Genomic DNA, 25,896 nt, shown 5'->3' on the forward strand with positions numbered 1-25,896 from the left:
TGACTTATTTCACTCAACAGAACACCCTCTAGGCCAGTGATGGCGAACCTTTTCAGCTCGGCGTGTCAGCATTTTGAAAAGCCCTAACTTAACTCTGGTATGTATTTCTGTACCAAATAGAAACACTATGTGTTTCTATATGGTCCTGAGTCACATATAGAAATTTTTTGATTTTTGCAACCATAGTGAAACAAAGATTTATATTTTTGATATTTATGTTATATATTTAAATGCCATTTAACAAAGAAAAATCAACCAAAAAAAATGAGTTCGCGTGTCATCTCTGACACAAGTGTCATAGGTTCGCCATCACTGCTCTAGACCCATCAATGTTGTTGCAGATGTTAAGACTTCATTCTTTTTTATCGTTGACAGTGTTTTTCTACAGGCCGGGCTGGCTTCCCCCTGCCACCTGTAGGCATCCCAGACATGAGCTGGCTTCCTTTTGGCCCTGGCTTTGTCCAGAAGGATGTCCAGTCTAATTAGCATATTACCCTTTTATTATAGATCTTCTCAGTTCCATTGTCTCCATTGAGAAATCTATTACTGTTATCGTTATTCCTCCATATGAAATATCGTTTTGTCTACTTAAGATTTTCTCTTTTTCAAAACCTATCCTTCTCAAATTCTTCCAAAAAATTGAAGAGGCAATACTTCCTAACACATTCTATGACGCTAATATAACCCTGATAACAAAACCTGGCAAAAACAACACCAAGAAAGAACATTACAGACCAATATCTCTGGTGAACACAGAGATATTGTGTCCAATATCTCTGATGAAAAGTCCTAAACAAAATACTAGCAAATCAAATACTACAGTATATCCAAAAATAATAATACATCACGGTCAAGTGGGGTTCATTCCAGAGTCACAAGGATGGTTCAACATACACAAATCAATCAATGTAATACACCACATCATCAAAAGAATAGATAAAAATCCTATGATCTTATCAGTAGATGCAGAAAAAGCATTGGATAAGATACAACATCCATGTAGGATTAAAACACTCAATAAAATAGGAATAGAAGCAAAGTACCTCAACATAATAAAGGCCATCTATGATAAATCCTCATCTAATATCGTACTCAATGGTGAAAAACTGAAACTTTTGCTCTAAGAACAAGAACAAAACAAGGATGTCCACTCTCACCACTCTTATTCAACATAGTGCTAAAAATCCTAACCAGAGCAAAAAGGCAAGAGAAAGAAATAAAAGACATCCAAATAGGGAAGGAAGAAATAAAACTATCACTTTTTGTAGATGACATTTTTCTAGTGTATACAGAAAACACTAAAGACTCCACCAAAAAAACAAAACTATCAGAAACAATAAACAAATACTGTAAAGTTGCAGGATACAAAAATCCATGTGCAAAAATCCATTGCCTCACAGCCAATGACATGGGGATGGCCAAGTGCACCAGCCAATCAGGCAGCCACTACCCATGTGTGGCCACTGAGCACTGAGAACAGCCAGTTTGAGTTGAGACATGCCATAAGTGCAAAATACACAACAGGTTCTGAGGACTTAATAACACTTTAAAAAAAGAATGTAGAATATCTCATTAATAAACTGCCTGGAGGGTGTGGCGCAATTGGTGGAGCCTCCCCCCACGCACCAAAAAAAAAAAAAAAAAAATCCATTGCCTTCCTGAATACTAACAACAAAACTTCAGAAAAAGAAATAAAAAAAAATAATTCCTTTTGCAATTGCAATCAAAAGAATAAAGTACCTAGGAAGAAACTTCACAAAGAATGTGGAAGACCTAGCTACTGAAAATTATAAAGAAATATTAAAAGAGATTGAAAAAGACACAACAAAAGGGAAAAATATTTCATGTTCATTGATGGGAAGAATCAAAATACTTAAAACGGCCATATTACCCAAACCAATATATAGATTCCAATGTCATTTTTTAAAGAAATAGAATGAGAAATCATCAGATTTGTATGGAACCATAAAAGACCCCAAACAGCCAAGGCAATACTGAGAAAAAAGAATGAAGTTGGAGGTATCACGCTACCTGACTTCAAATTATACTACAGAGCTTTGATCATCAGAAATGCATGGTATGGACACAGAAACAGACACACAGATCAATGGAACAGAATAGAGAGCCAGGCTATAAAACCACATGTATATGAACAGATAATTTTCGACAATGGAGCCAGAAACACACAATAAAGAGAATCTCTTCAATAAATGGTGCTGGGAAAACTGGAAAGCCACATGTAAATGAATGAAATCTGGTTACAGTTTGGTCCCACGTACAAATATGAATTCAACATGGATCAAAGGGGGTGGGGAGAAAAGAGGGAACTAATATATGGTGACATGAGAAGATCTGACTGGGTAGTGAACTCATGGAGCAATACACAGATCTTATAATACAGAAATCCACACCTGAAACCTCTATGTTCATGCTAACTAATGTCACTCCAATAAATTTAATTTTAACACATTTCGTACGCATAGAAATCTCTAAGACATATGCCAAGGACCGCACGTTTTGGGGCAAACTGCACGTTATTTAAATCATCATAACTACAGATCATAATGCACTTTAGGTGTTGTTTTTCAATAATTATAACATTTTAACTTACAAAGACAATTAAACAATTAAAGTTCCTAGTACTTTTTTAACGTATGGTACTGCGTAAAACATTTTCCTCTATGAAGAGGGACCAAACAAAATTTACATAAGTATCTAGATTCGCTCCTTTTTCCATGGGCGTCACAAACTCTGCAGGCTCTCGTAGGAAATTTTTTCTTTCCACTCGCTGGAATACATGTAGGTTCATGCTGCTTCATATCACCTGACAACCTTTTGGGTGGATCTTTACTAGGTGCTCTCCTTGCACCCGCAAGGGAAGGGCTGGACAGATTTGTCTCTGGTTCCAGAGAGCCTTCATTATTGTCATCCGTTATCCAGTCTCTCACCACCGATAGCAGAAACTGTTTATACTTCATTTTTGCTTGTGGATTGAGGACGTTGTACACTCTAAATGAATTGAAAAGTCCACAGTTTATAAGGTACAGCACTACTTTTTCTGTCCATTTCATCATTTTCCTTAGAATGGAACAACACGAAAGAAAGTGTATCAGTTTCGTTGGTTTCCTTCCTTTTTCTGAAAGAAAGCATTTCTAAAAGTGCCAGGAACTCGAAGATGAAGACTATTCAAATGACCAAAATACAATGTAACTGCAATGCTTTATGGGTTTGTGTAATTATATAGTTTTTCGTAGATTGACCTGCACGGTTTCCACCAATGAGATTGCTTCATTTGATGTGGACAAGACAGTGTATTGACATCTAAGGTCCATAACAGATGGCGCGTGAAACACGAGAAAGCTCGTGAGCGGTAGCAAAGGTGTTAAAAAATCATTTTTTCTTTTCCACTGGTTTTGAGAAACTTGATTGTGACATGATTTGGAGTAGTTTTTTTTATTTCTTGTGTTGGGTTCATTGACTGTGTTGGATCTGTAGGTTTATTCTATTCTTCAGATTTGGGAATTGTTCAGCCACTATTTCTTCATATACATTTTCTGTCTCTTCCTTTATGAGGGGACTCATATTGCACATAAATTAGGCTGCTTAAAGTTGTTGCATGCCTCACTGCTGCTTTTTTCCCTAATTTATTGTTTTATTGATTTTAGAAAGAAAAGGAGAGGGAGAGATAGAAACATCAACCATGAGAGAGAATCATTGATTGGCTGGCTCCTGCATGCCCCCACTGGGGTTCAAGCCTGCAACCTGCTCATATGCTCTGACCTGGAATCAAACCATGACCTCCTGCCTCATAGGTCGACGCTCAACCACTGAGCCACTCTGGCCAGGCAGATGCTTTCTTCTTTATTTATTTTTTCATATGTTCTGCTTCATTTTGTGTAATTTCTATTGCAGTCTTCAATTAACCAGTATTGTCTTTTGCAATGTTTAATCTGTCATTAATACTATCCAGTGTTTTTCATCACAGATATTCTAGTCTTTAACTCTAGAAGTTCAATTTGGGTCCTTTTAAAATACATTTTTCCTGGTTTTTACTTATTTACTTAATCTTTCTACTAGTTTTTAATCCAACAGAACCAGTTATAATATCTGTTTAAACGTCCTTGTCTGCTACTTCTAACATCTGTGTGAGTTCTGGGTCAGTTTTGTATTATTTTTCTCGTTATAACAGGCCATATTGTCCTGCTTCTAAGCATGCCTGGTGATTTAAAAAAAAAATTAATGTGACTCATTGTAAACTTAGCTTATTGGGTATTGGACATTTTAGTTTTCCTATAAATATTCTTGAGTTTTCCCTGGAACACAGTTAAAGTTACTTGAAAATAATTTGATCCTTTGGGTCTTGCTTTTAAAATTAGTTGGACAGGAACAGAAAAACATTCAGCCTACCATTAATTTTGGTCCCCAACCCACCCATCTACCTAACGTCCTATGAATTATAAGGTTTTAAGACTGGTTGGTGGGAACAGGTATAATTCTTGGCCCTGTGTGAGTTCTGGCAACTGTTCTTTCAGGTTTGGGAGTTTTCCTCACCTGGAACCATTTCCTCACACACGTGGACTATTTAGTACTCCACCCTGTAAACTCTAGCTATGCTGGTCTCTCTGGTCTCTCAGTGCTATCTTCTCAACTCAGAAAGTCTGTCAACTCTTCCTGGGGTTTCTTTTCCTCTGCCACTGACTGGAAATTCTCTCAAGGAAGTAAATAGGGGCAGTAATAGAGCTTATTCCATGTCTCCACTGTCTCTCAGGGACACTGTTCTTTGTTGCCTGCTGTTCAATAGTTTGAGAACCATTATTTCATATATTTTGCGTAGTGTTTTAGTTATTTCAGAGAAGAGAGTAATTCTGGCCTCGGTCACTCCATCTCTGTCAGAGCAGAAATCCCTCCATTGGATTTTAAATATTTAACATTTCTTCCCCTTTGGTTTGTCTGATGGACCCCCAAATTGGGCCAGCCTCCCTAAGTAGAGCTGGCTAGTGCTAGTTAATCTCCAAACAAATTATACTACAGATGGACAAATATCTCAATTGTTAATCACTATGCCCTGGAGTGATAGAGAAGGAGAGAGAAGGAGGAAGTAGCCAAAACATTTCCACTGTCAGCAAAATGTAGGGTACAATCTCTACCTGCACAATCTGCAGACTAGCGGGTAGGTTACAAATTTCATCCTCTAACTGGCTAATTGACTACACAGAGCAAACCTCTGCTCCAGGTTCATAGACCTTACCTTAGGCAACATGCAGACACATGACAGGAGGGTAAGTACTAGTAAATAAGAGACTGGCTGCTCCACTAAAGGAGAAAGCTCAGAGCACATACATGAGGAAGGTCAAATCTTCATACACGAAGGAAAGTGCATGTGAGGTGGTAGTGCAATGGTAGACCACAAATGGTGATCCCTGAAAACTTGATGCTAATGGGGGTTGCACTAAAAAGAAAAAAAATCTCCTCTTGGAAATTTACAAGTGCATACTAGCATGTTGAGCAACCATGAACAATGTGCCTCTCAGATGCCTATTCTGGAGGGCATAATTGACCAACATCTCCAACTTCTTTACTTTAAAATCCGTCACTGTTTAAAACTGACGCTAGATTCCCAAAGGTTTCTTCCAGCCAATGACTGAGTATGGAAGGTCCACTAAAGCAGGCCTACATTACAAGATGTAGGACATTGGCTTGATAACTCTGTTGGCATTGACTCCCTGTCAGCATTGAACTTTCTTAGAACTACACTCTAATGTAAAACTTTCCTTTCTTCTTCCCTTCTCCCCCTTCTTCCCTCCTTCCCCTTCTCCTTATCAATGGACAGAACTACTACTCAGTCTGATGGCTCTCCCAGCCTCCTCTGGCTTCTTCCCTGTTTTCTCCTCACAGGTGTTCCTCCAATAACTCTCTTGCACCTCAAGTCCAGGTTGGTATCTGCTTCTTAGAGGACCAGACTAACCCACATATTGAAGACTCAGAGAAGTCCTACAGGTAAGAAATTTGTTTAATTTCAAACTCAACATTTCTCACCCAGTTTACTAAATAACACGCCTTCTTTTTGTGGAATACTCATTAGAAGTTGGGGGAACTCGGTTTGAGAAATACCACTGAATTAGAAGGAAAACTGAAACAACAATCAGAAAATTTGTGTTCTGGTTCTTGAATCTCTGTTCATAAAAATACCTAATATGTGTATAACATTTCTATCACAGGCATAATTCTGAAATGGCCCTTAAAATCCCAGGTCCCTGGTATACACACACCTTCTCCTGGTTTTTCAATCAAGCACTAAGCTAGGTGTTGATGTGAAAGGATTTTGCAGATAAAGGGTGTCCCAAATTTCAATCAAGATTTGAATTTTATGCCATGGGTGCCGTCAAGTGTTGCCAATGAAAAAGAAGCGTGACAGCTGACAGTTCAGGGTTATTAAAAATGGAGGGCTACATGAAAGAACAACACGTTTTCATTGTTGAGCAATATTTCAAAAATAATGAAGGTTTGGCAGCTACAGTTTGCAATTTTCGTGCAAAATATGGTCGGAATAGTGACTGAACTTCATCAACACTGAAGAGATTAATTAAAAAATTTAGACAGACTGGATCAATTAGTGATCTTAAACACTCTGGCCATCCTTCAACAAGTCGTTCAACACAAAACATCAAAGCAGTTCGTCAGAGTGTAGCTGAGAGTCCAGGGACATCAATTCGGCACTGTGGTCAAGAATTGGACATTTCGAGAAGCCATTTACCCAATATGCTATTCCATACATAACCCTATATGTATACTTCATGAATCAACAAAAAGATTACAATTTTTAATTATAAACCTGTGTTTTCTATCAAAATTACTTCTTGCGTGAATTTAGGGACACCCTTTATAAGTAAGGTCCCACAACGGTTGACTTTAACATAGGGGGGTATTCCAGGTAGGTTTGACCTAATCTCATAGGCCCTTTAAAGCTGGATCTAAAGGTCAGAGACAAGGAAGTCAGAGAGTTTCAAAGCATGAGGTGAATTCAAGAAATGGACATGGCTGAGTTACAGTAAAACATTCCTTACAAAAATAAGCTTCAGAATGGATTTGACCTATGGGCCAAGCTTTGCCCACTCCAGCATTAACTACTTAGTAAACATGCAATACATGAATGAGTCAAATTTCCCTCTCACGCACAACCCAATCACCTGGGAAATGTAGAAAGGTGTCACTTTCGTGGACATCAAAATCATTAACCATCGTGTTAACCGGTTTACTTGGTTCTTGAGTTTGGATGGTGGCATAAGGAAGAAAAGGTGGCCCATTATCTGCAGAACTTGCTCTGTCACCTGTGTTTACGGAGATATACAAACTTGCATCAGCAATAGGATGAAGGAAGACAAATCCTCAGGGGTTGTGCTTTATTCATCTTTGTATGACCAGGGCCTAGCATCATGCCTGGCAAATGAGACTAATCAATAAATGTAAATTGCACACTTAACAAATAAGTGAATGGACAGTGCGGTGTTTTTTTACTCTATGTTTTTCTGGAGCATGGTAAGAGGAGCCTGAGGAGGAACACCTGCTCTCCCAGAAGACCCTCGTGAGTCAGCCTTCTACCAGCAAGTGGATAAACTTGAGCCCACCTTTGGCTCAAGCCTTACTCCTTCAGCCCATCCACCCAACCCCTGTTATCTGCCACTCCCACCTTGTCCTTGCTCTTCAAAGTCCATCGGTTGAGGAAGACACGGAAGATGATGTAGGCCTTCATGGACATTTCCCTTTGACTAAAGCCCGTCAGCTTATCATCCCAGGAATCCAGGTGTTTATGGGCACTGACGACCAATCCGTAGAATACTGTATGGAGGGAAGGGAGTTAGAGCTGCCCATCACCTTCCCCATCCCACCAAGTAAAGCATACACACCTATAAGTACAGTCCTATCCTCCCCAACCCAAAAAGGGCTTTGGGGGTCCTGTTCTGGGAAAGACCCACCTGCCCACCACCTCCCCAACTATCGTTCCTTTCTGACCACACCTAGTTCCAGGATAGGCAGGGAAAGTGAAAGAGAAAGGCTGTCAACACCTACAGCCTCCCTATCAAGCTTGCTCCTTGCCCCAAACCAGGCCAAGAAAGGTCAGATGGAGAAGAGATCTACTCATACGTGGCCTGCTCTCAGCCATCATCTGCCCCTCCCATAGACTTATGGGGTCCAACTTCAGAGAGACCCAGTAGCTTCCTGGCCTTCTTTCCTCCCTCCCTGATTCCAATTAAGCCCTTCCCCAGACCCTCCTGACCCTTACCATGACATATCGCCAACATCTCATTCTGCTCTTGGGCCAACTTCAGAAGAGGCTGGATATATCTCCATATAGAACCAATGTAGGAAACTGTATCTGGGAGGGAGAGTAAAAGAAAAACATCCCTATCCCAAGGAAAGGAGCCTCCCGCCTTAGTGTACAAAATCTTATGGTTAGAGACCAGTAGGTTTGGGTTCTGATCCTAGCTCTGCCTCCAAAGAGTCTGGGTAACCCAGAGTAAGATACTTAATTAATGCTAGTTTCCGTGTCCTTGGCTGTTAAATAGGACTACAGTTCCTAATGTGCCCACCTCACAGGGCTGTTGGGAAAATTAAGCTCCATAATGGATGCTAGCACAGCATGCAGATGCAAGGTACTGCCACACCCTACACATGCACACTCCCTTCCAAGGACCCTTATGGAGCAAAGAGCTGTTCTGCCTGAGGCTCTCTCACTCTTCTAAAGTGAAAAACATTTGCCCTGATTAGATCAAGAGACACATTTCCAGCTTCTGTGCTGTGTCCTCTGAGTTTGCTATGCAGCCCAACCCATAAGCCTTGTCATTTTGAACCTAATGCCCAGAAGGCCAGCTGACTTCCCCCAATATCTCTCTGGCCCAAAATCCAAGTGGCAAAGAAAGGGCAGAATCTGGCATTTGCCTGATGACTTGATTTTTTCCTCAACACTTTTTGATTGAGGGAGGGGAATACAATGGGTAAGGGAACTAATGCTGTCACCAACAGCCACCAGGATGAAGATTGTATGGTGATTCTCTGCCTCATCCTACTACACTATTACCTTCCAAACCTCTAATCAAATTCAAAACCTCAGGTTCTCCTAAGCAAAGCACTCCTCACTTCTCTTTTGCCCCTCCCCACCTCTGTTGAATGGGGGCTTTCTATTCAGCCTTCCCTCCAGTTCTCCTAGTCTTACCACCAGCCCCACAGTTTCCTGTGCTTTTTAATATGCTCTCCTGTGCCACTCCTAGTCTCCAGGAACTCCCTCCTGAGTTCCCATCGGTCCCACAGGGATGCTAGTTTGCCCCCCTCATCCGTACACACACACCCATGACTAAACTAACTGGAGATATACTAGTACAGTGAAAGGAGTCAGGAGAATAAAGCTATACTCCAAATTCCATACAGCACCCCCAAGGCCTTTTGCCCTGTTCCTTTCTCAAACTCTTCCACCACGGGGAGCAATACCTTGGAAAAGGATGATCTTCCCCACTGCAACCATGAGGCTCCTTGGGGGCAGACAGTGTGTATTTGGTCTGTCCCATAGCTTGACAATGATCACTTCTGGAAAATGTGACCCCAGAGCCATTAGGACCGCAGTAAATGCCTTCTCCAGTTCTCTCTTTGTCTCCTGGAAAAAGAAAGACTCACTGTTCCAAAACTAATCTCCAAGATGAGTCCCTCAGCTTCTGAGAATTGGCTTTGCTCAGTAAGTGGTTCTCCTCTATCTAGTGGGAAGTAACTATCCTATCTCATCCTACAACCCCATTCAACATACACCTTCCCCATGATAGAGGGCAAGAGCTTCCTAGAGTATGCAAGAGGGCAGGAAATGAAAAACTGCAAAGTCTCTGGGCTTGTGTTGGGGTGGGAATGGAGCTTGGCATTTCCAGAGCACAGAGCTTTCCCTGAAGCAACAAGTGGACTGTCATCACAGAGGTGGGTAGATTATGGAGGTAACTTTGAAAATTTCTTGAAGGGTCAGGTCTTGATCAGTAAACAGGTGTGCCAAAGAAGGCAGGTAAACTGGAAGACACCTTGTATGTAGACAGTTAACCAAGAAAATCAGAAACCAGATTTACCCAGTACCAGGAAAATTAAGTATAAAAGTATCTGGATAGATAAATAGGTAGTGGTCATAAATGTTCAGTCCAAAGTTGGGCTAGCAGGCAAGTGGGTGGATTTAAATAGGTTAGTAAATAAATTGAGGTGATTAGCTGAGTTGCAACAGCAAAGGTGTGACTGCCTAAGATATCCCAGGAGGAGGATTAGGACAGCTTAGATTTTGAGGCCCAGAGCCTAAATCCTTTCCCCCTTTCCATCTCACTTCTTTCACCCTACCTCCTTACTTCATTACTTTACCTTTTAGGTCACAGTTCTTGAGACATGTTCAGGGTATAAGACATAGGCTCTAGGAAATTGTTTAGAAACTTGAGGTACTCATCTCCCAAATACTACTGAATTACAAAATGTCATCACCCACCAGAAAGGGACTCCTGGCTTGAGATCTGGAATCCTTTCTTTCCCCACAGCCCCCAACCCAAAGGCATGAGCTCCTCACCATTCTCCTCAGGTAGTTGATAAGGACACCTGTAATTTTCAGGCAGAATGTATTAGGCATCTTAGTATTTAGAATTTTGACTTCCAGTAATTTGAGGGTTTTTATGATATCATCTTCTGACATCTAGAGGAGAGAAGGGATTCAAGAAAGGAAGGAAGGTTGAAGGATGGAGGGTTAAAAGAAAGAAAGAGAATAATGATCCATGGTAGAGAAAGGAAGAGGAGGACTGAGTCTAGAGAGAAGATTAAAACTGGACCCAGGTTTGGGGGGAAGTAGGTGGAGAAGTTTATAGGTTAACCTAGGGACATGGGAACCTGACCTGGAGCTGTGAAGGGACTGAGCCGAGTAGTGCTCTGCTGACTGGAAATACTTGCCCCTCTCCTGACAGAATGGGTATGCACCCAACCAGCTACCTTTATGGAGGTGGTTCCACCCTGGAGCCAGTGCCAGGAAGATGTCTGAGATGTCCTCACCTGACCTCCAACTTGGAGTGCCATCATAAATTTCTCGATGTCTTCTTTTGAGATATACTGGCTTAACTCCCCTTTAGAATTCTCTGAGGAAACTGCCATAGCTCTAAATATCTCTGTAAGGAAGAAAGAGGGTTAGTAGAGGGGAACTGTTTCTCTCTTGCTGGAATTGGGTATGTTTTTCTTCAAAAGTGGGTAACATAGTATGATGAAATCATGCAAAAAATAATGAAAAACCACAAGAGACCAGTTTGGTTGCTGATTATGACTTTGCCCTTCACTAGCAATATATCCTTTGGCAATTCATTAAATCCTGGAGACTCTATTCTTAATATGAGAACTTAGTATAATAAAAATCAATATGAGAATCCTAAGAGATTGGATATGTGTCATTAGGTACCAACTTTTAGGATCTCAGCCTGCCCTTTTGATCACATCTTTTTTAAAATGTAAATATATATTTTATTGAGTTCAGAGATGAAGGGAGAGGGAGAGAGAGCTAGAAACATCAATGATAAGAGAGAATCATTCAGCCCTAAGTGGTTTGGCTCAGTGGATAGAGCATTGGCCTGCAGACTCAAGGGTCCCAGGTTAGACTCTGGTCAAGGGCATGTACCTTGGTCGCGGCACATACCCTGTAGGGAGTGTGCAGGAGGCAGCTGATCGATGTTTCTCTCTCATCGATGTTTCTAACTCTCTATCCCTCTGTCTTCCTCTCTGTAAAAAAGCAATAAAATATATTTTTTTTAAAAAGAGAGAGAAAATCATTCATTGGTTGCCTCCTGCACACCCCATACTTGGAATTGAGCACAAAACCCAGGCATGTACCCTGACTGGGAATTGAACCAGTGACCTCTTGGTTCATGGGTCAACGCTCAAAACTTGAGCCACACCTGGCTGGTTTGGCTCAGTCGAAAGAGCATCGGCCTGCAGATCAATACAAATCTATTTAAAGAATTATAATCTCCCTGGCCAATTTGAGCATTGGCCCTCAAACCAAAGTATCTCATCTTCGATTTCCAGTCAAGGCCAGATACCTCAGTTGCAGGTTCTTCCCTGGTCCTGGTCAGGGCACGTGTGGGAGGCAACCATCTATGTGTCTCTCTCACAACGTTTTCTTCTTTCTCTCTCTCTCTCTCTCTCTCTCTCTCTCTCTCTCTCTCTCTCTCTTTCTCTCTCTCTCTCTCTCTCCTCCCTCCCTTCCATTCTCTCTGAAAATCAATGGGGGCAGGAGAAAGAATTCATTACAAGTTCTATAAAAAAGAAACAACTGAAACCACACCAAGGTTCCATTTCTTCTTATATCAGATTGACACAATTTTTAAAGCATGCAATGCTGGGAAAACAAGTTCTGCCACACAGGACTGGTGAGAACGCACACCAGCACGACCCCCTGGAGTGAAGTATCATAACATCTAACATCACATTTTATTCACTCTTCCCTCAGCAAACTCTCACTTCTAGAATTTACCCTGAAAAATCCCCCTCCATTAATATGAAACTATATTATGTCACTATAATGAGTAACTTTGTCCACATATCGTTTCATATTTGTAACAGCAAAATATTGAAAACAACTTAAATGACTAGGAATTGGAGACTGGATGAATATACTATGGCATATTCCCCAGTGGCTTATTATGCAACCAAAGTGTAAGTAAGATCCCTATGAAACAATGTGTAATTATGCTACCTTTAGAGTAATAAATAAAATAAGGATAAGTGTACATTTGTGTGCACATATATATTCCTATTGTGTATAGTTTTATTTATTAGGAGGGGAGAGGACCACAGAGAAATAAAACCCAGAAATTAATGAAAATGATTACTATTGGGGTGTATAAGAAGAGAACGGAAGGGCTAAGGATGGGATTAAAACTCCTCTGGCTTTACCTTTCCATAAAGGTTTGACTTTTAAACTATGTAAATGCTGTATGTATTCAAAAATAAACTAAATCCAGTTGGATCAAAAAATCAATACAACAGAAATAAATGAATCTAACTGCATACAAAACTGATTATATAGCAATGCAGAAAAAAATAATTCAAGTAACTTTAAAAACACTGCTCTAACTGTACACCCTTACTGTGATATATTCTAAGGATAAAAATACCTGCAAAGAAGCCCTGAAACCAACTTAATGAGTTTGTTATTGGTAGTGTTATTATGGTGGGAATGCTGCAACTATTGTGCATATTGTGCTAAATGTAGTGATGCTTTTCAGGAAACAGGATTCTTGCCATGGAAAATGCGAGATGTAAATGTGTAATGGGAGCCTTATGATGTTCCAATTTTAATTGGAAGTGTGAATAAAAACTCATCACTCATAGTTATCTCTGTTCACTGAAAAAGCCTAGAAGCAATGACACTCCAGTAGGAAAAGCACATCTACTACCCAAATGCTACTTTCCACATACCATTCATACAACACTCTTTAAAAAGAACGGACTCCTTGGAGAAGTAGCTGACTACTGGTTGGGAGTAGGAAAAGTGCAATCTGAGTATCTTTTTATGCCAGAACTAAGGAAGTGCTCAAAAACTATGGGTATACATTAAAAGGACAGAAGTTTCCGATTAAAGGGTTCTCCCATTGGCGAAATGAGAAACAATTTGAACATCGAAACGAATAATGATGGGAATAGATTAAAGCCCACTGAGTAAAATACCAACTCATGGCCCTAACCGGTTTGGCTCAGTGGACAGAGAGTTCAACTCTGGTCAAGGTCATGTACCTTGCTTGCAGGCACATCCCCAGTAGGGGGTATGCAGGAAGCAGCTGATTGATGTTTTTCTCTCTCATTGATATTTCTAACGCTCTATCCCTCTCCGTCCCTCTCTGTAAAAAATCAATAAAATATATTTAAAGAAATACCAACCCAGGAGTCCAAATTGGAACAAAAAATGCATGATGGCTGGAAGAGGGGATTCCACTCCAAACTATGCCGGCTAGTAAATATAGAAGAAATGACAGAATTGCAACTACAAATGAAATAGTTGATGCAGAGGAGAAGCATCAATGAAACAAGAGATACACATGGCCTCAAGGTATCACCACTCATATTACTTACAAATTGCAAAAGGACAAAAGGTACTTTACAATGGGAAGAGCTGATGGAAACCACCTTCATGAAGTGATCAAACTAGGCATCACCAATAATGGAAGTAGCTGATATCATGTGCCTTCTGATGATGCAAAAGAAAATATATGACATCACCCATGTAGCATTTTGGCTCAATACATTTAACCTGAATCTCTAATGAGGAAAGAATCACTGAAATCCAGATTGTGGGACAGTCTACAAGGCAACTAAAGATAAAAATTATTGGTGGAATGTTTTGCTAAAAGGGGAATGCAATCCATGATCTTCGTTGGAACTTATGTGGGGGAAACACAGCTATAAAGAAAATTTTGAGGAGATTTGGGAAATTTGACCATAGGCTATATTATAATGACAATGTTATTGTATCAGTAAGTTCCTGGAGTATAATAATTTTATTAGAATTTGCTTTTTTTTCAAAGGGGATGCATGCCAGAATACTAATAGTATCATAATATAAATCTGAGTTTACTCCAACATGATTCAGATCTGTGTGTGTGTGTGTGTGTGTGTGTGTGTGTGAGAGAGAGAGAGAGAGAGAGAGAGAGAGAGAGAGAGACTGGAAGAGAAACAGAGAACACCAATATGGCAAAATACTTTAGCAATTTGGTGAATGTAAGTTGAAGAATAATAGGTGCTCATTGTACTGTTCTTTCAACTTTTCTATAGGTTTGGCATTTTCTCAAATCAAAAGTTGGGAGAGAAATTAAAATCCACTAGTCATCAAAAGACATCAACAGGTGAGTAAAAACTGTAAACTACAGCATGAAAAAAGGGCAATGTCACCATAAAATCAACAAAGGGTTCACATCCAAAATATATAACACTTTCCTGCATATCAAGAAAAAAGACAAATAGAAAAATTGGATAAGACACTTGTGAGGAATTCATAAAAGAGGATATACTAATGGTCCATAAACACTTAAAAAGTGTGGCTCAACCTCACTAGGGATTAGGGAAGTGGAAATGAGAGCCACAAAAATGTATCCTACACACTCACCAGAATGGCTGAAATTTAAAACGTTTACAATGACAAATGTGGCAAGGATGTGGAACAATAGAAATTTTCTTATACTACTAGTGGGAGTGTAAAACAAAACAGCCACTCTGGAAAACAATTTGGTATTATCTACTTTATGATCCTTTCCTAGCAATGCCCCTACCAAAAATGCATGTTCACTTACAGCAGCAGACACACATGACTGTTCATAGTGCCATTATCATAATAGCCCCAAACTGTGAGTCAAATTTTCATCATCATCATAACAGATAAATAAGTTGTGATATATTTATATATCATTCATCTGATGGAATCGTCTACAGCAATGAAAATGAACAAATGACAATCTTATGTAATAATATGTATAAATCTAACAAATGTAAAATGAGTGAAAAAAACCATACACAAAATAACGCAAACTTCATTACTGCATCTATAAAAAGCTCACAGCAGGCATATATAGACTACTGTGTTTAGGGATGTAAACTTAGGTAGTAAAACTTTCAAGAAAGACAAGGGAATGATTTTTATAAAGTTCTCATGGGCTATGCTGGGAGGGAATTGTGACTAGGAAGGATCACAACAGGGAATTCCAGGGTTCTGGTGATGTCAATTTTTTACCTAGATCAGGGGTCCTCAAACTTTTTAAACATGGGGCCAGTTCACTGTCCCTAGACCATTGGAGGGCCGGACTATAGTTTAAAAAAAAACTATGGACAAATTCCTATGCACACAGTGATGGCAAAAACACCTGGCGGGCCGGATAAATGTTTTAGGCGGGCCACATGTGGCCCTCGGGCCGTAGTTTGAGGACCCCTGACCTAGATGGTAGTAACACTGATACCTTCTTTGTAATAAATCATTGAAGTCTACATAATTGGCTCATGTATGTTTTTCAATGTATATTTAACAACAAAAATATATATTTTTAACTTTTATGCTCCTCTGAAAATATGTTTATTTAGAGAAAAAGAAGAAGGGAGAGATAGAAACATCAATGTGAGAGAGAAACATCGATCAGTTGCCTCCTGTATATAAACCACAACCTAGGAGTGAATCCCCAACCTAGGTATGTGCCCTAAATGGGAATCAAACCCACACCTTTTGGTGTACAGGATGATGCTCCAACCAACTGAGCCACCCAGCCAGGGCAGCAGTTACATTTTTACATGACAGATACAGAAAAGAAAAACATCGAGATGAATCAAACACCTCAGTAGAAAGATTTCATAGTTGACTAGAAACAGCTGAAAGCGAATTCGTGAATTGGAAAGTAGACTAAAGTGACTCAGAACATAGTACAGATATAGAGAGAGAGATGAAGAAAAATGTTGAGAGATATGAAAGATAGCATGAAAAACTCCAATAGATGCTTAATGGGAATTCAAAAAAAATAGAGTGAATGGGCAGAAGGTAATAGTAATAATGGCTGAGAATCTTTCAGAATTAAAGATATGAATCCTCAGATTGAAAAAGCACACCAAGTCTTTCACAGGATAACAATAAATTCATACCTAGATACACTGGAATAAGATAAAAGATCAAGGAAAGTGAGAGAATCATAAAAAGTTCAGAGAAAAAAGATGAACTACAGAGGAGATAACAGACCAACGGCAGAATTCTCGTCAGCAATAGTAGATGAGACAATGCAATAATAGCCTCCAAGTTTTGAAGGAAAATATCTATCAATCTAGAAGCTTATCCTCAGCTATAACATTCAAGAGTGAAGGCAAAATGAATACATTTTCAGATATACTAAGACATGTATTACTCATAAGCCCTCACTGAAAGAAATTCTAATATATTTTCTTCACCAAGAAATAAAATAAACCTGGAAAGGAGTAGTGGGATGCGAGAAATTATGTACTAGGAATTAGTAAAAACACAGGGCACCCTGAATATCTTCTGTTGGCTCTCCAAATCTTTCCTACACACCCTGCTCTATTCTAAGTGTCGTGGAGGCTGGCCAGTATGGACTACATCAAGTAAGTTCCCTTATTCTCTTGCTTGCAATTGAGTTTTGCCAATGAATAGCCCCAATAGGATACTGCAGAAAGGGAGGATGGTCGTGTCAGAGAGTATAGTCTCATGGTTCCTCCTGGCATGATGATCCTTGACTTGGGAAAAAGAAACACAGAGTGAGGAGGACAGATGGAGTAACAGATGCCACCATAAATGCATATAAATTGCTTAAAATATCTGAATGAGAAACATATGAGGAACTTTCCCTGAGTTATTATATCACTAAGATTTCATTATGTTGATGAAATGCACTCTGTTAATTCTCTGAGGCCACTGCTTCTCTCAAGATAACCCCATACATACATCTCTTCTTTCAGGTTTCTACGACTGTTCTTTCCCAAATCCCTTCAGGCCTAGCAGTGCTAAAACTCTGGTTGTTACAAGCTCTGGCACATTAAACTGCCTCTTTTGGGTTTCTTCTTCTCTACCCATACATACCCATTAGATAAAGCTGCTTTAATTAATTAATTTATTTGCTAAACTCTCCTGGAATTTTTCTAATTTGAGTATGTAATCTGTTTTCTATTAGGACCCTGACTAAGAAGTAGGCAAATTTAAATAAGTTATTAACTGTTAAAATGTAGTAATAATCACCTAATTTGAGAGAATTTCAGTCGTGATAGAACTAAAACATTAGCCAACACAACAGAAAAGATGAGAAAGGTGAATTACAGGGCAATTAAGGGGTTGAAGACCCTTAGCTTGTTCAGAATGAATATAGAGAATTAGTGAAATTTAACCTTTGCTAGAAAAATATAGTCAGGATGAATGTTTAAAATTTTTTAGAGTAACAATATATATATATATATCCAGTCTTGTTTGAGTTGCAAACCCTTATCTCTATATTTTAGAATTCCTTGTTACAGTTCTTCAAACTCAGTACATCTCACATTGAACTTAGTATCTGCTCTCCATTCAAACTTAATTTCTGTGTCTAGGCAGTGCTTGAGTCTTACCTTCTCTCTCGAACCACCCACAGCCCTTCAAGAACAGAAAATTGTACTTAAGAAATACCCCTTGAATCCACCCCTTTCCTGTTCTGACACAGCCACTGTCCAGCTTTATTTCTCATGTTCAAACTCACCTCCACTCTAGGCCTAAGCCTATTTCTATTCTCTCACCAACACCAAATGCGAAAGTAGCACTATGAGAAAGCAGTCAGACGACACAGAAATGTCTCCTGAGACTACTGTTCAGCTGTTGAGTAATAGTTGTATCTTAGCAACCAAGCCTAGAATGCCCAACTGTAACTGACCAATCAGCTCATATCTAAAGAACCTAAGGTGGAATGGAAAGCCCCTCCCCCCAATGTTGACTCCTGAGAGAAATGGCACAAAGCAGTTACTCCATAAATATCTGTTGAGAGAAAAAATGAGTAAATGAACTATTTTTTATCTTATTTTGAATCAAAATTATGCACAAGGAGATATATACAAATATATGTTTCCGATGACATTATCCTATATAATAAAAGAGCAATATGCAAATTGACTGTAAGGGCAGAATGACCAGAATAACCGCTGGACCAGTCACTATGAGGCGCACTGACCACCTCTTGGTCCCTTTCCCCGGCCAGCAGGCTCCCATCGCCCGATGGCCACCTGCAGCACGTGCGGGGATAAAGAGCCAGCGGGAACAGCCTACCTCTCAGTCCCTTCCCCCAGCCATCAGGCACTGATCACCTGATGGCAAAATGGGAACCGGGGGTGTGTGGCGGTGGGGGGCGGGGCTGGCTGCAAGCGCCTGGGAAGATGATCTTGACCACAGGCCAGGCCTAGGGACCATACCCATGCACAAATTTTGTGCACCAGACCTCTAGTTTATCAATAAGTAAACTTCAAAATACTTGGCATTGAAAGGACAGAACAGGACTGATAGCTGTGTCCTTAACCCCTCTTCCAAGAAAAAGCCACAGAATGTATCAGTTACTCAGCCTGCCCTTGTCTCGGCCAATGGGAAAGTGGGGAAAACTAGCCCAAGGCCAAGAGTATGCTAGCCACTCCCCTGTCTTTGTGAAACCAGACCCTAGCTGCACCCTGCCCTTGCGTCACTAGCCCCCAGCCCTCACTCAACCAACCGGAATCAACCAAATCAGTGGTCAGAGTGTGCCCCCACCCCCCAACCCCAAGCCCTATAAATTCTTTGTTCTCTTGGAACTCCGGGCTCTCTCTTGCATCCAGTAATGGAGGCAGGAGGAGGACCAAGTCCCGGGCTTGAATAAAAGACCCTTTGCTTTTGCATTGGGAAAAGGCTCCCTGGTGGTGGATTATTGGGGACCCCAAAATCTGGGCATAACATTTGGGGGCACATCCGGGATCCCCAAAATCCGCAAGGGACCCCATTCCGGGGAGTCTGCCTGTCCGCGGTAAGTGTCTGTGTGTTGTCTGTTGTGTTCTGTGTGTTCTGTCCTGTGTGAGCTCACTTCTGAAATCTGTAATGCCTGATACGGTCTAAGTGGACACACGGGGGGGGGCCACGGGTGGGAGGAGTTGGGAGACGCTCCGATCCTCCATCTGGAGGGGCTCAGAAACCCCTCAATCTGAGATGAGGCGGGTCACTCCCGCCAGTTGGTGCATGGCCATCGTCTAATCTATAGTTTTGCTTTCGTGGAGTCAGAAGGTTGTTTTGGTTTTGCTTCCATAGAGTTGGAAGACTGTATTTGTCTGTGTTTGTGTGTTTTTTTTTTCTTTCTGTTTTCTGTGGACGTACTGGACAGACGTTATGGGACAGACTCTAACTACTCCTTTAAGCATTATGGTCATTTTAAAATCAAGAGCTGGGCCAAACCTGCTTGCCAGCCTCAGGTGTGGTTTTCCAGAACTGCTGGAAACTTGGGACCTTGAAGCTTACTGAATTCGAATGATAAAAAACTTATGTCTTGCATTTTTGAAGTTTATTCTTAAAAATGTTACTGTTTAAGAAATGCTAAATATTTGACTTGCCAGCTAAAAGTTTAAGGTTCGGATTGAATTGGGAAAAACTGTGTATTGTGGTAGCTAAATGCCTTTGCTGAATGAATGTCTGGTCAAAGTGTATGAATGTGGAGGGAGGGAGCCTGCCCTCTCCTCTCCTTTGCGTGGCTTCACAACTTTGGTCAGGCGGGCATCTGAGAAAGGATCTGTGAAAACAGGTCACCCCCTCCCTTGTCTGTCTCTCGTCACCAATCATCATGGGGTTGGGACAAAGTTTGTTTGTGTGGGACTAGCCAATTTACTACAGAGAAAGGGGACTGGAACTGATCTGTGTAAAGCAAAAGCTACTTTGTGCTATCTGTTTGTACACATAAGGGAAAAAAAAACCCTGCTTTAAGGGGAAGACAGTAGAGAACTTTTAATTGCTTTACTCTGAGGTATAATCTTGCTGTATCAGGTTAAAATTTTAAAAATCTAGGATTAATTTAAAGGTGTAAGGTTGCAACCCAAAGAAGTTTAACAAAGGCTAGCTAGGTTCCAAGACTGCTTAGTTCTGAGATTGCTTATAAAAAAGCAAGAAAAAAGTCTTTTCAAGTTGACTATTTGCTTAGCAAATTAATAAAGTAGCAAATTTCAAAGAACTTGTTATTCATGGTTTTCTTATCTCTTTAGTGGACAGCTCCACAGGTCTCGGAGAGATTTACTGCCTGTGACTGTATTTTGTTTAACTTGCTGTTTTCAATTGGTCTTTCCCTTCCTCCCTCATCCTGATTCTGAAAGCATCTGTAACTGAATTTCAGGTAGTCTCCAGACTTTCTGTCTGCAAGAAACCTCCCTATACACCCATTATATTTTCAGGCCGACTCTGTGAGGAAAAGCAATCGGGCCTGGGCTGAGAGAAAGGGGGCGGGGGTGTTGGCAGTTAAGTTACTGGCTGCAGACCTAACAGGTCTTATCAATGAACTTCAAGGTCAAAAGAAGTAACTATAAACACAGTAGTCTTTCTCTGCCCTGGGTTATTCTTTTTAACCCTTCCAATGCTAAATTAGACCAATACCTGTTCTTAGTTTTATCACAAAAGGTCTAGATATATCTTAAGAGTAAAAATACATTTAAAATGTGTTCATAGACAGAGCAGGGTAACGTTTATTTAAGAACCAGCTCTGGGCAGTTGCCCTCCCAAAACCAGTTTTAAGTGCAATAGAAAAAAATAAACCCTTGCTGCTGGGTAGAGAAGCCCTATAGCCTCAGAGGCCAACCCCAAAACACTGCCACCCAGAGGTTGAACCACAAACTGACTTTTAGGTGAACACAAATTAAGGCAGTCTGGATCACAAATACGGCCTGCTTTAAAATCAGGACTGTGATTTACAACACGGAGGAACAGTGTATTTCAGGGAAATTCAACACTCTCCTGAATACCTGGCAGGACTAAGGTGAGCCAGGCTGAAGAGTAGAAGAACCGAAAGACCTTTACTACTGCAAATTTTTTTTTCTTTTTCGCCTTTTAACTAAGAAACCAATTTTTTTTCTTTTTCTTCTTTTTCCATCACCTGATTTTACCCTTTTAATTACTACATTTTTATTTTTAACCATTATTATTACTGCTACCATTTTACCATTTTTTAAAGTGCCATTTTATTTTCTCTCTTTATTTTTTTTTATTTTGGGAGTAGTGTTCTCCATTCTACTTTCATGGTTCCTTTAGCATCAATTTTCCCTACCTCAATTTTACCTCTATGCTAAAACCCTCTTCCTCACTTTTTCCCTTATGGTGTCCTGTTTCTCTTACCCTATTTGTGCTTTAGATTTTCCCTATTCCGTCTTTTTACCCCCTGTCTAATTTCACCCTACTTATATATCCTATTTCCAATCCACCGCTCTAAATCCTTATACACCTATACCTTATCCTTCCTCACTATCCAAATATTTCTTTTCTCTTATCTTTCTATTGTTTTCTTGCTGTTTGCTTGATTGTTGAATATATTGGGTTTTTTTGTTTGTCTGTGGTTTTTTGGGTTTTTTTGCTCGTTTTGTTTTGTGTTTTTTTTTTTTCTTTTTTAGGACTGATTGGAGGTTGTTTTTCTTTTTCTTTTTCTTTCTTCTGCTGGTTTTTCCCCTCCCTCCTCTCCCCCACCCCCCGGCTATTTTTGTGCTTCTGTTTTCCCTTGCCTCTCTTGATATCATTGGTTGTTTGTAGTTTGCATTCATCTCCAGGGATCTGTTGTTGGAAATTGTTGGGATTAGTGGCAGTTCTATCGGAGTTTCCCCCTCATACAAATAGTCTCTCCCCCTCTTCTACTTCATTCTCTCTTTTCGCTCTTTTTTCCCCCCTCTTATTTTTCCCAATTTCATTTTTGCACTTCTTTTTTGTTTTTGTTTTTTTCGTATTTTTCTTTTCTTTTCCTTGTTCTCTTTTAACTTTTTCTCTTCTTTCCTCCTTATCCCTTAATTCTCTTAATTCGAGTGGTCACCTTTATTTGGGGTTATTAATATCGTGAATATATTTGTGTTCAGTACCTGGTACGTTGTCCCTTGCTGTGTTGTATTTTGTGCCTTTAAATCAATGCAGCAGATCCAAGCAACAGCAGCCTCCTGATCACCACACTCTCTGTCTGAGGAACAGCAGCTGTACGTGAAGCCTCCCGCCACCAGCCAGAAGAGCCACCACAGCTGTGAACAGCACCCACCAGAGGAGCTGCTGCCAACTGAGGAGCAGCTGCTACCACAACCACCCAAGGAGCAACCAGAGCCCAATGAGCAACTGCCACCCAGGGAGCAGCCACTGAACGACACAACACCTAGATATGTCAGTGAGATCAAACATGGGCAGGCAAAGAAACCCCCAAAGGAAAGAAAAGGAGGACTCGCCAGAAAAGCAGCTAAGTGAGACACAGGCATGCAACATGACAGAAAAAGAATTCAGAATAAGGGTCCTAGCGTGCATAAACGGGATGGAGGAAAAAATCAACAACATATGCAAAAAGCAAGACGAAACAGATGAAAAAATCAACTACTTATGCAAGAAGCAAGAAGAAACAGATGAAAAAATCAATAACATATGCAAGACACAAGAAGAAATGAAGAGCGATATAGCTGCAATAAAAAACACCATTGAAAGCATCAACAGTAGACTAGGAGAAGCGGAGGACCAAATTAGTCAATTAGAAGACAAGGAAGCAAAAACACCCAAACTGTACTGCAATTGGAGAAAAAAATTAAAAGACCCTAAGGGAGCTTTGGGACAACATGAAACGAAACAACATACGAATAATAGGGGTGCCAGAACAACAGAAAGAGGAACAAGGGTTAGAAAACCTACTCGAAGAAATAATATCAGAAAACTTCCCTGAGGTGGGGAAGAAAAAAGTCACACAAGCACAGAGAGTCCCAAACAAGATGAACCCGAAAAGACCCACACCAAGACACATCATAATTACCATGGCAAATGTTCAGGACAAAGAGAGAATCTTACAGGCTGCAAGAGAGAGAAGGAAAGTTACATACAAGGGATCTCCCATTAGATTATCAAATGATTTCTCAACAGAAACACATCAGGCCAGAAAAGAATGGACGGAAATTTACAAAGTGATGCAAAGCAAAGGACTGAACCCAAGAATACTCTATCCAGCAAGGCTATCATTCAAAATTGAAGGGGAAATAAGAAGCTTCACAGACAAAAAAAGGCTAAGGGAGTTTATCACCACCAAGCCAGCAATGCAAGAAATGCTAAAGGGACTGGTGTAAAAAGAAATAAAAAGCTCAGAAAGAAAACAGCCACATGAAAAAAGAAATGGCTACAAACAAGTACCTTTCAATAATAACTTTAAACGTAAATGGACTAAATGCTCCATCCAAAAGACATCGAGTGGCTGAATGGATAAAAAAAAACATGACCCATGCATCTGCTGTCTACAAGAGACCCACCTCATTAGAAGGGACTCACACAGACTGAAAGTGAAGGGATGGAAAAATATCTTTCAGGCAAATGGAAAGGAAAAGAAAGCTGGGGTAGCAATACTTATATCGGACAAAATAGACCTCAAAGTGAAGGCCATAACCAGAGATAAGGAAGGCCACTTCATAATACTAAAGGGATCAATACAACAAGAAGATATAACCCTGGTAAACATATATGCACCCAATGAAGGAGCACACAAATACATAAAAAAACTCCTGGAAGATATCAAAGGAGAGATCGACAACAATACAATCATAAGGGACTTTAATACACCACTGACATCACTGGATAATTCCTCGAGACAAACAATGAGCAAAGAAATAGCAATCCTAAATGACTCACTAGATCAGATGGACTTAATAGACATCTTCTGAACACTTCATCCCAAAGCCGCGGAATATACATTCTACTCAAGTGCTCATGGGACAGATTCAAAAATAGACCACATATTGGGTCACAAGCAAAGTCTCCACAAATTCAAGAAGATTAAAATCATAAAAAGCATCTTCTCAGACCACGATGGCATAATATTAGAAATAAACTACAATAAAAACAACCCAAAATACTCAAACACTTGGAAGCTGAATAGCATGTTATTAAATATTTATTGGGTTACCAATGAGATCAAAGAAGAAATTAAAAACATCCTGGACACTAATGACAATGAAAACACAACAATCCAAAACCTATGGGACACAATGAAAGCAGTCCTGAGAGGGAAGTTTATAGCTCTACAGGCCTATCTCAAAAAACAAGACAAAATGGTAATAAATCATCTAACTCGACAACTCAAAGAATTAGAAAGAGAGCAACAAGAAAACCCCAGAGTGAGCAGAAGGAAGGAGATAATAAAGATTAGAGCGGAAATAAATGACATAGAGACCAAAAAATCAATACAGAAAATCATTGAAACCAAGAGCTGGTTCTTTGAAAGGATAAACAAGATTGACAAACCTCTAGCCAGGCTCACCAAGAAGCAAAGAGAGAGGACCCAAATAAACAAAATCAGAAACGATAGAGGCGAAATAACAACAGACCGCACAGAAATACAAATGATTGTTAAAAAATACTACGGACAGCTCTACTCCAACAAACTAGACAACCTGCAGGAAATGGACAAATTCCTAGAAAAATACAACATTCCAAAACTCAATCAGGAAGAATCTAAAAATCTCAGCAGGCCAATAACTATGGAAGAAATTGAAGCAGTCATCAAAAAGCTTCCAGCAAACAAAAGCCCAGGACCAGACGGCTTCACAGGGGAGTTTTACCAAACATTCAAGGAAGAACTAAAACCTATCCTCCTCAGACTACTACAAAAAATTCAAGAGGAAGGAACACTTCCAAGCTCATTCTATGAAGCCAACATCACCCTAATCCCAAAACCAGGTAAAGACAACACAATGAAAGAGAATTACAGGCCAATATCCCTCATGAACATAGATGCCAAAATCCTCAACAAAATCTTAGCAAATCGGATCCAGCAGTACATCAGAAAGATCATACACCATGACCAAGTAGGATTTATTCCAGGGATGCAAGGATGGTACAATATCTGCAAATCAATAAACGTGATACATCCCATAAACAAATTGAAAGAAAAAAACCACATGGTCATATCAATTGATGCAGAAAAAGCATTTGACAAAATCCAACACCCATTTTTGATAAAAACTCTCAGCAAGGTGGGAGTAGAAGGATCATACCTCAACATAATAAAAGCCATATATGACAGGCCCACAGCCAGCATCATACTCAATGGACAAAAACTAACACCATTTCCCCTAAGAACAGGAACAAGACAGGGATGCCCACTCTCACCATTCCTGTTCAACATAGTACTGGAAGTTTGAGCC

At 40.0% G+C, this 25,896-nt stretch overlaps 1 protein-coding gene across 1 annotated transcript in view; it reads right to left on the reverse strand.

Annotated features, from left to right (window-relative positions):
* The window catches only part of LOC139006820 (maestro heat-like repeat-containing protein family member 1), a 229,751-nt gene that overhangs the window by 61,126 nt on the left and 142,729 nt on the right, over window positions 1-25,896 (reverse strand). The window contains exons 9-14 of the mRNA XM_070409531.1: window positions 11,050-11,162; window positions 10,577-10,699; window positions 9,484-9,646; window positions 8,282-8,374; window positions 7,688-7,836; window positions 7,188-7,328 (exon numbers count right to left, since the gene is read on the reverse strand). Of these exons, the coding sequence (XP_070265632.1) occupies window positions 7,188-7,328; window positions 7,688-7,836; window positions 8,282-8,374; window positions 9,484-9,646; window positions 10,577-10,699; window positions 11,050-11,148 (768 nt within the window). The 5' untranslated portion in view covers window positions 11,149-11,162. The remainder of the gene's footprint in view (window positions 1-7,187; window positions 7,329-7,687; window positions 7,837-8,281; window positions 8,375-9,483; window positions 9,647-10,576; window positions 10,700-11,049; window positions 11,163-25,896) is intronic.

This window comes from Myotis yumanensis, unplaced genomic scaffold, assembly GCF_028538775.1.
Source record: "Myotis yumanensis isolate MYYU_CA2020_CCGP unplaced genomic scaffold, mMyoYum1.0.hap1 SCAF_3, whole genome shotgun sequence".
NCBI classification, from domain to species: Eukaryota; Metazoa; Chordata; class Mammalia; order Chiroptera; family Vespertilionidae; genus Myotis; species Myotis yumanensis.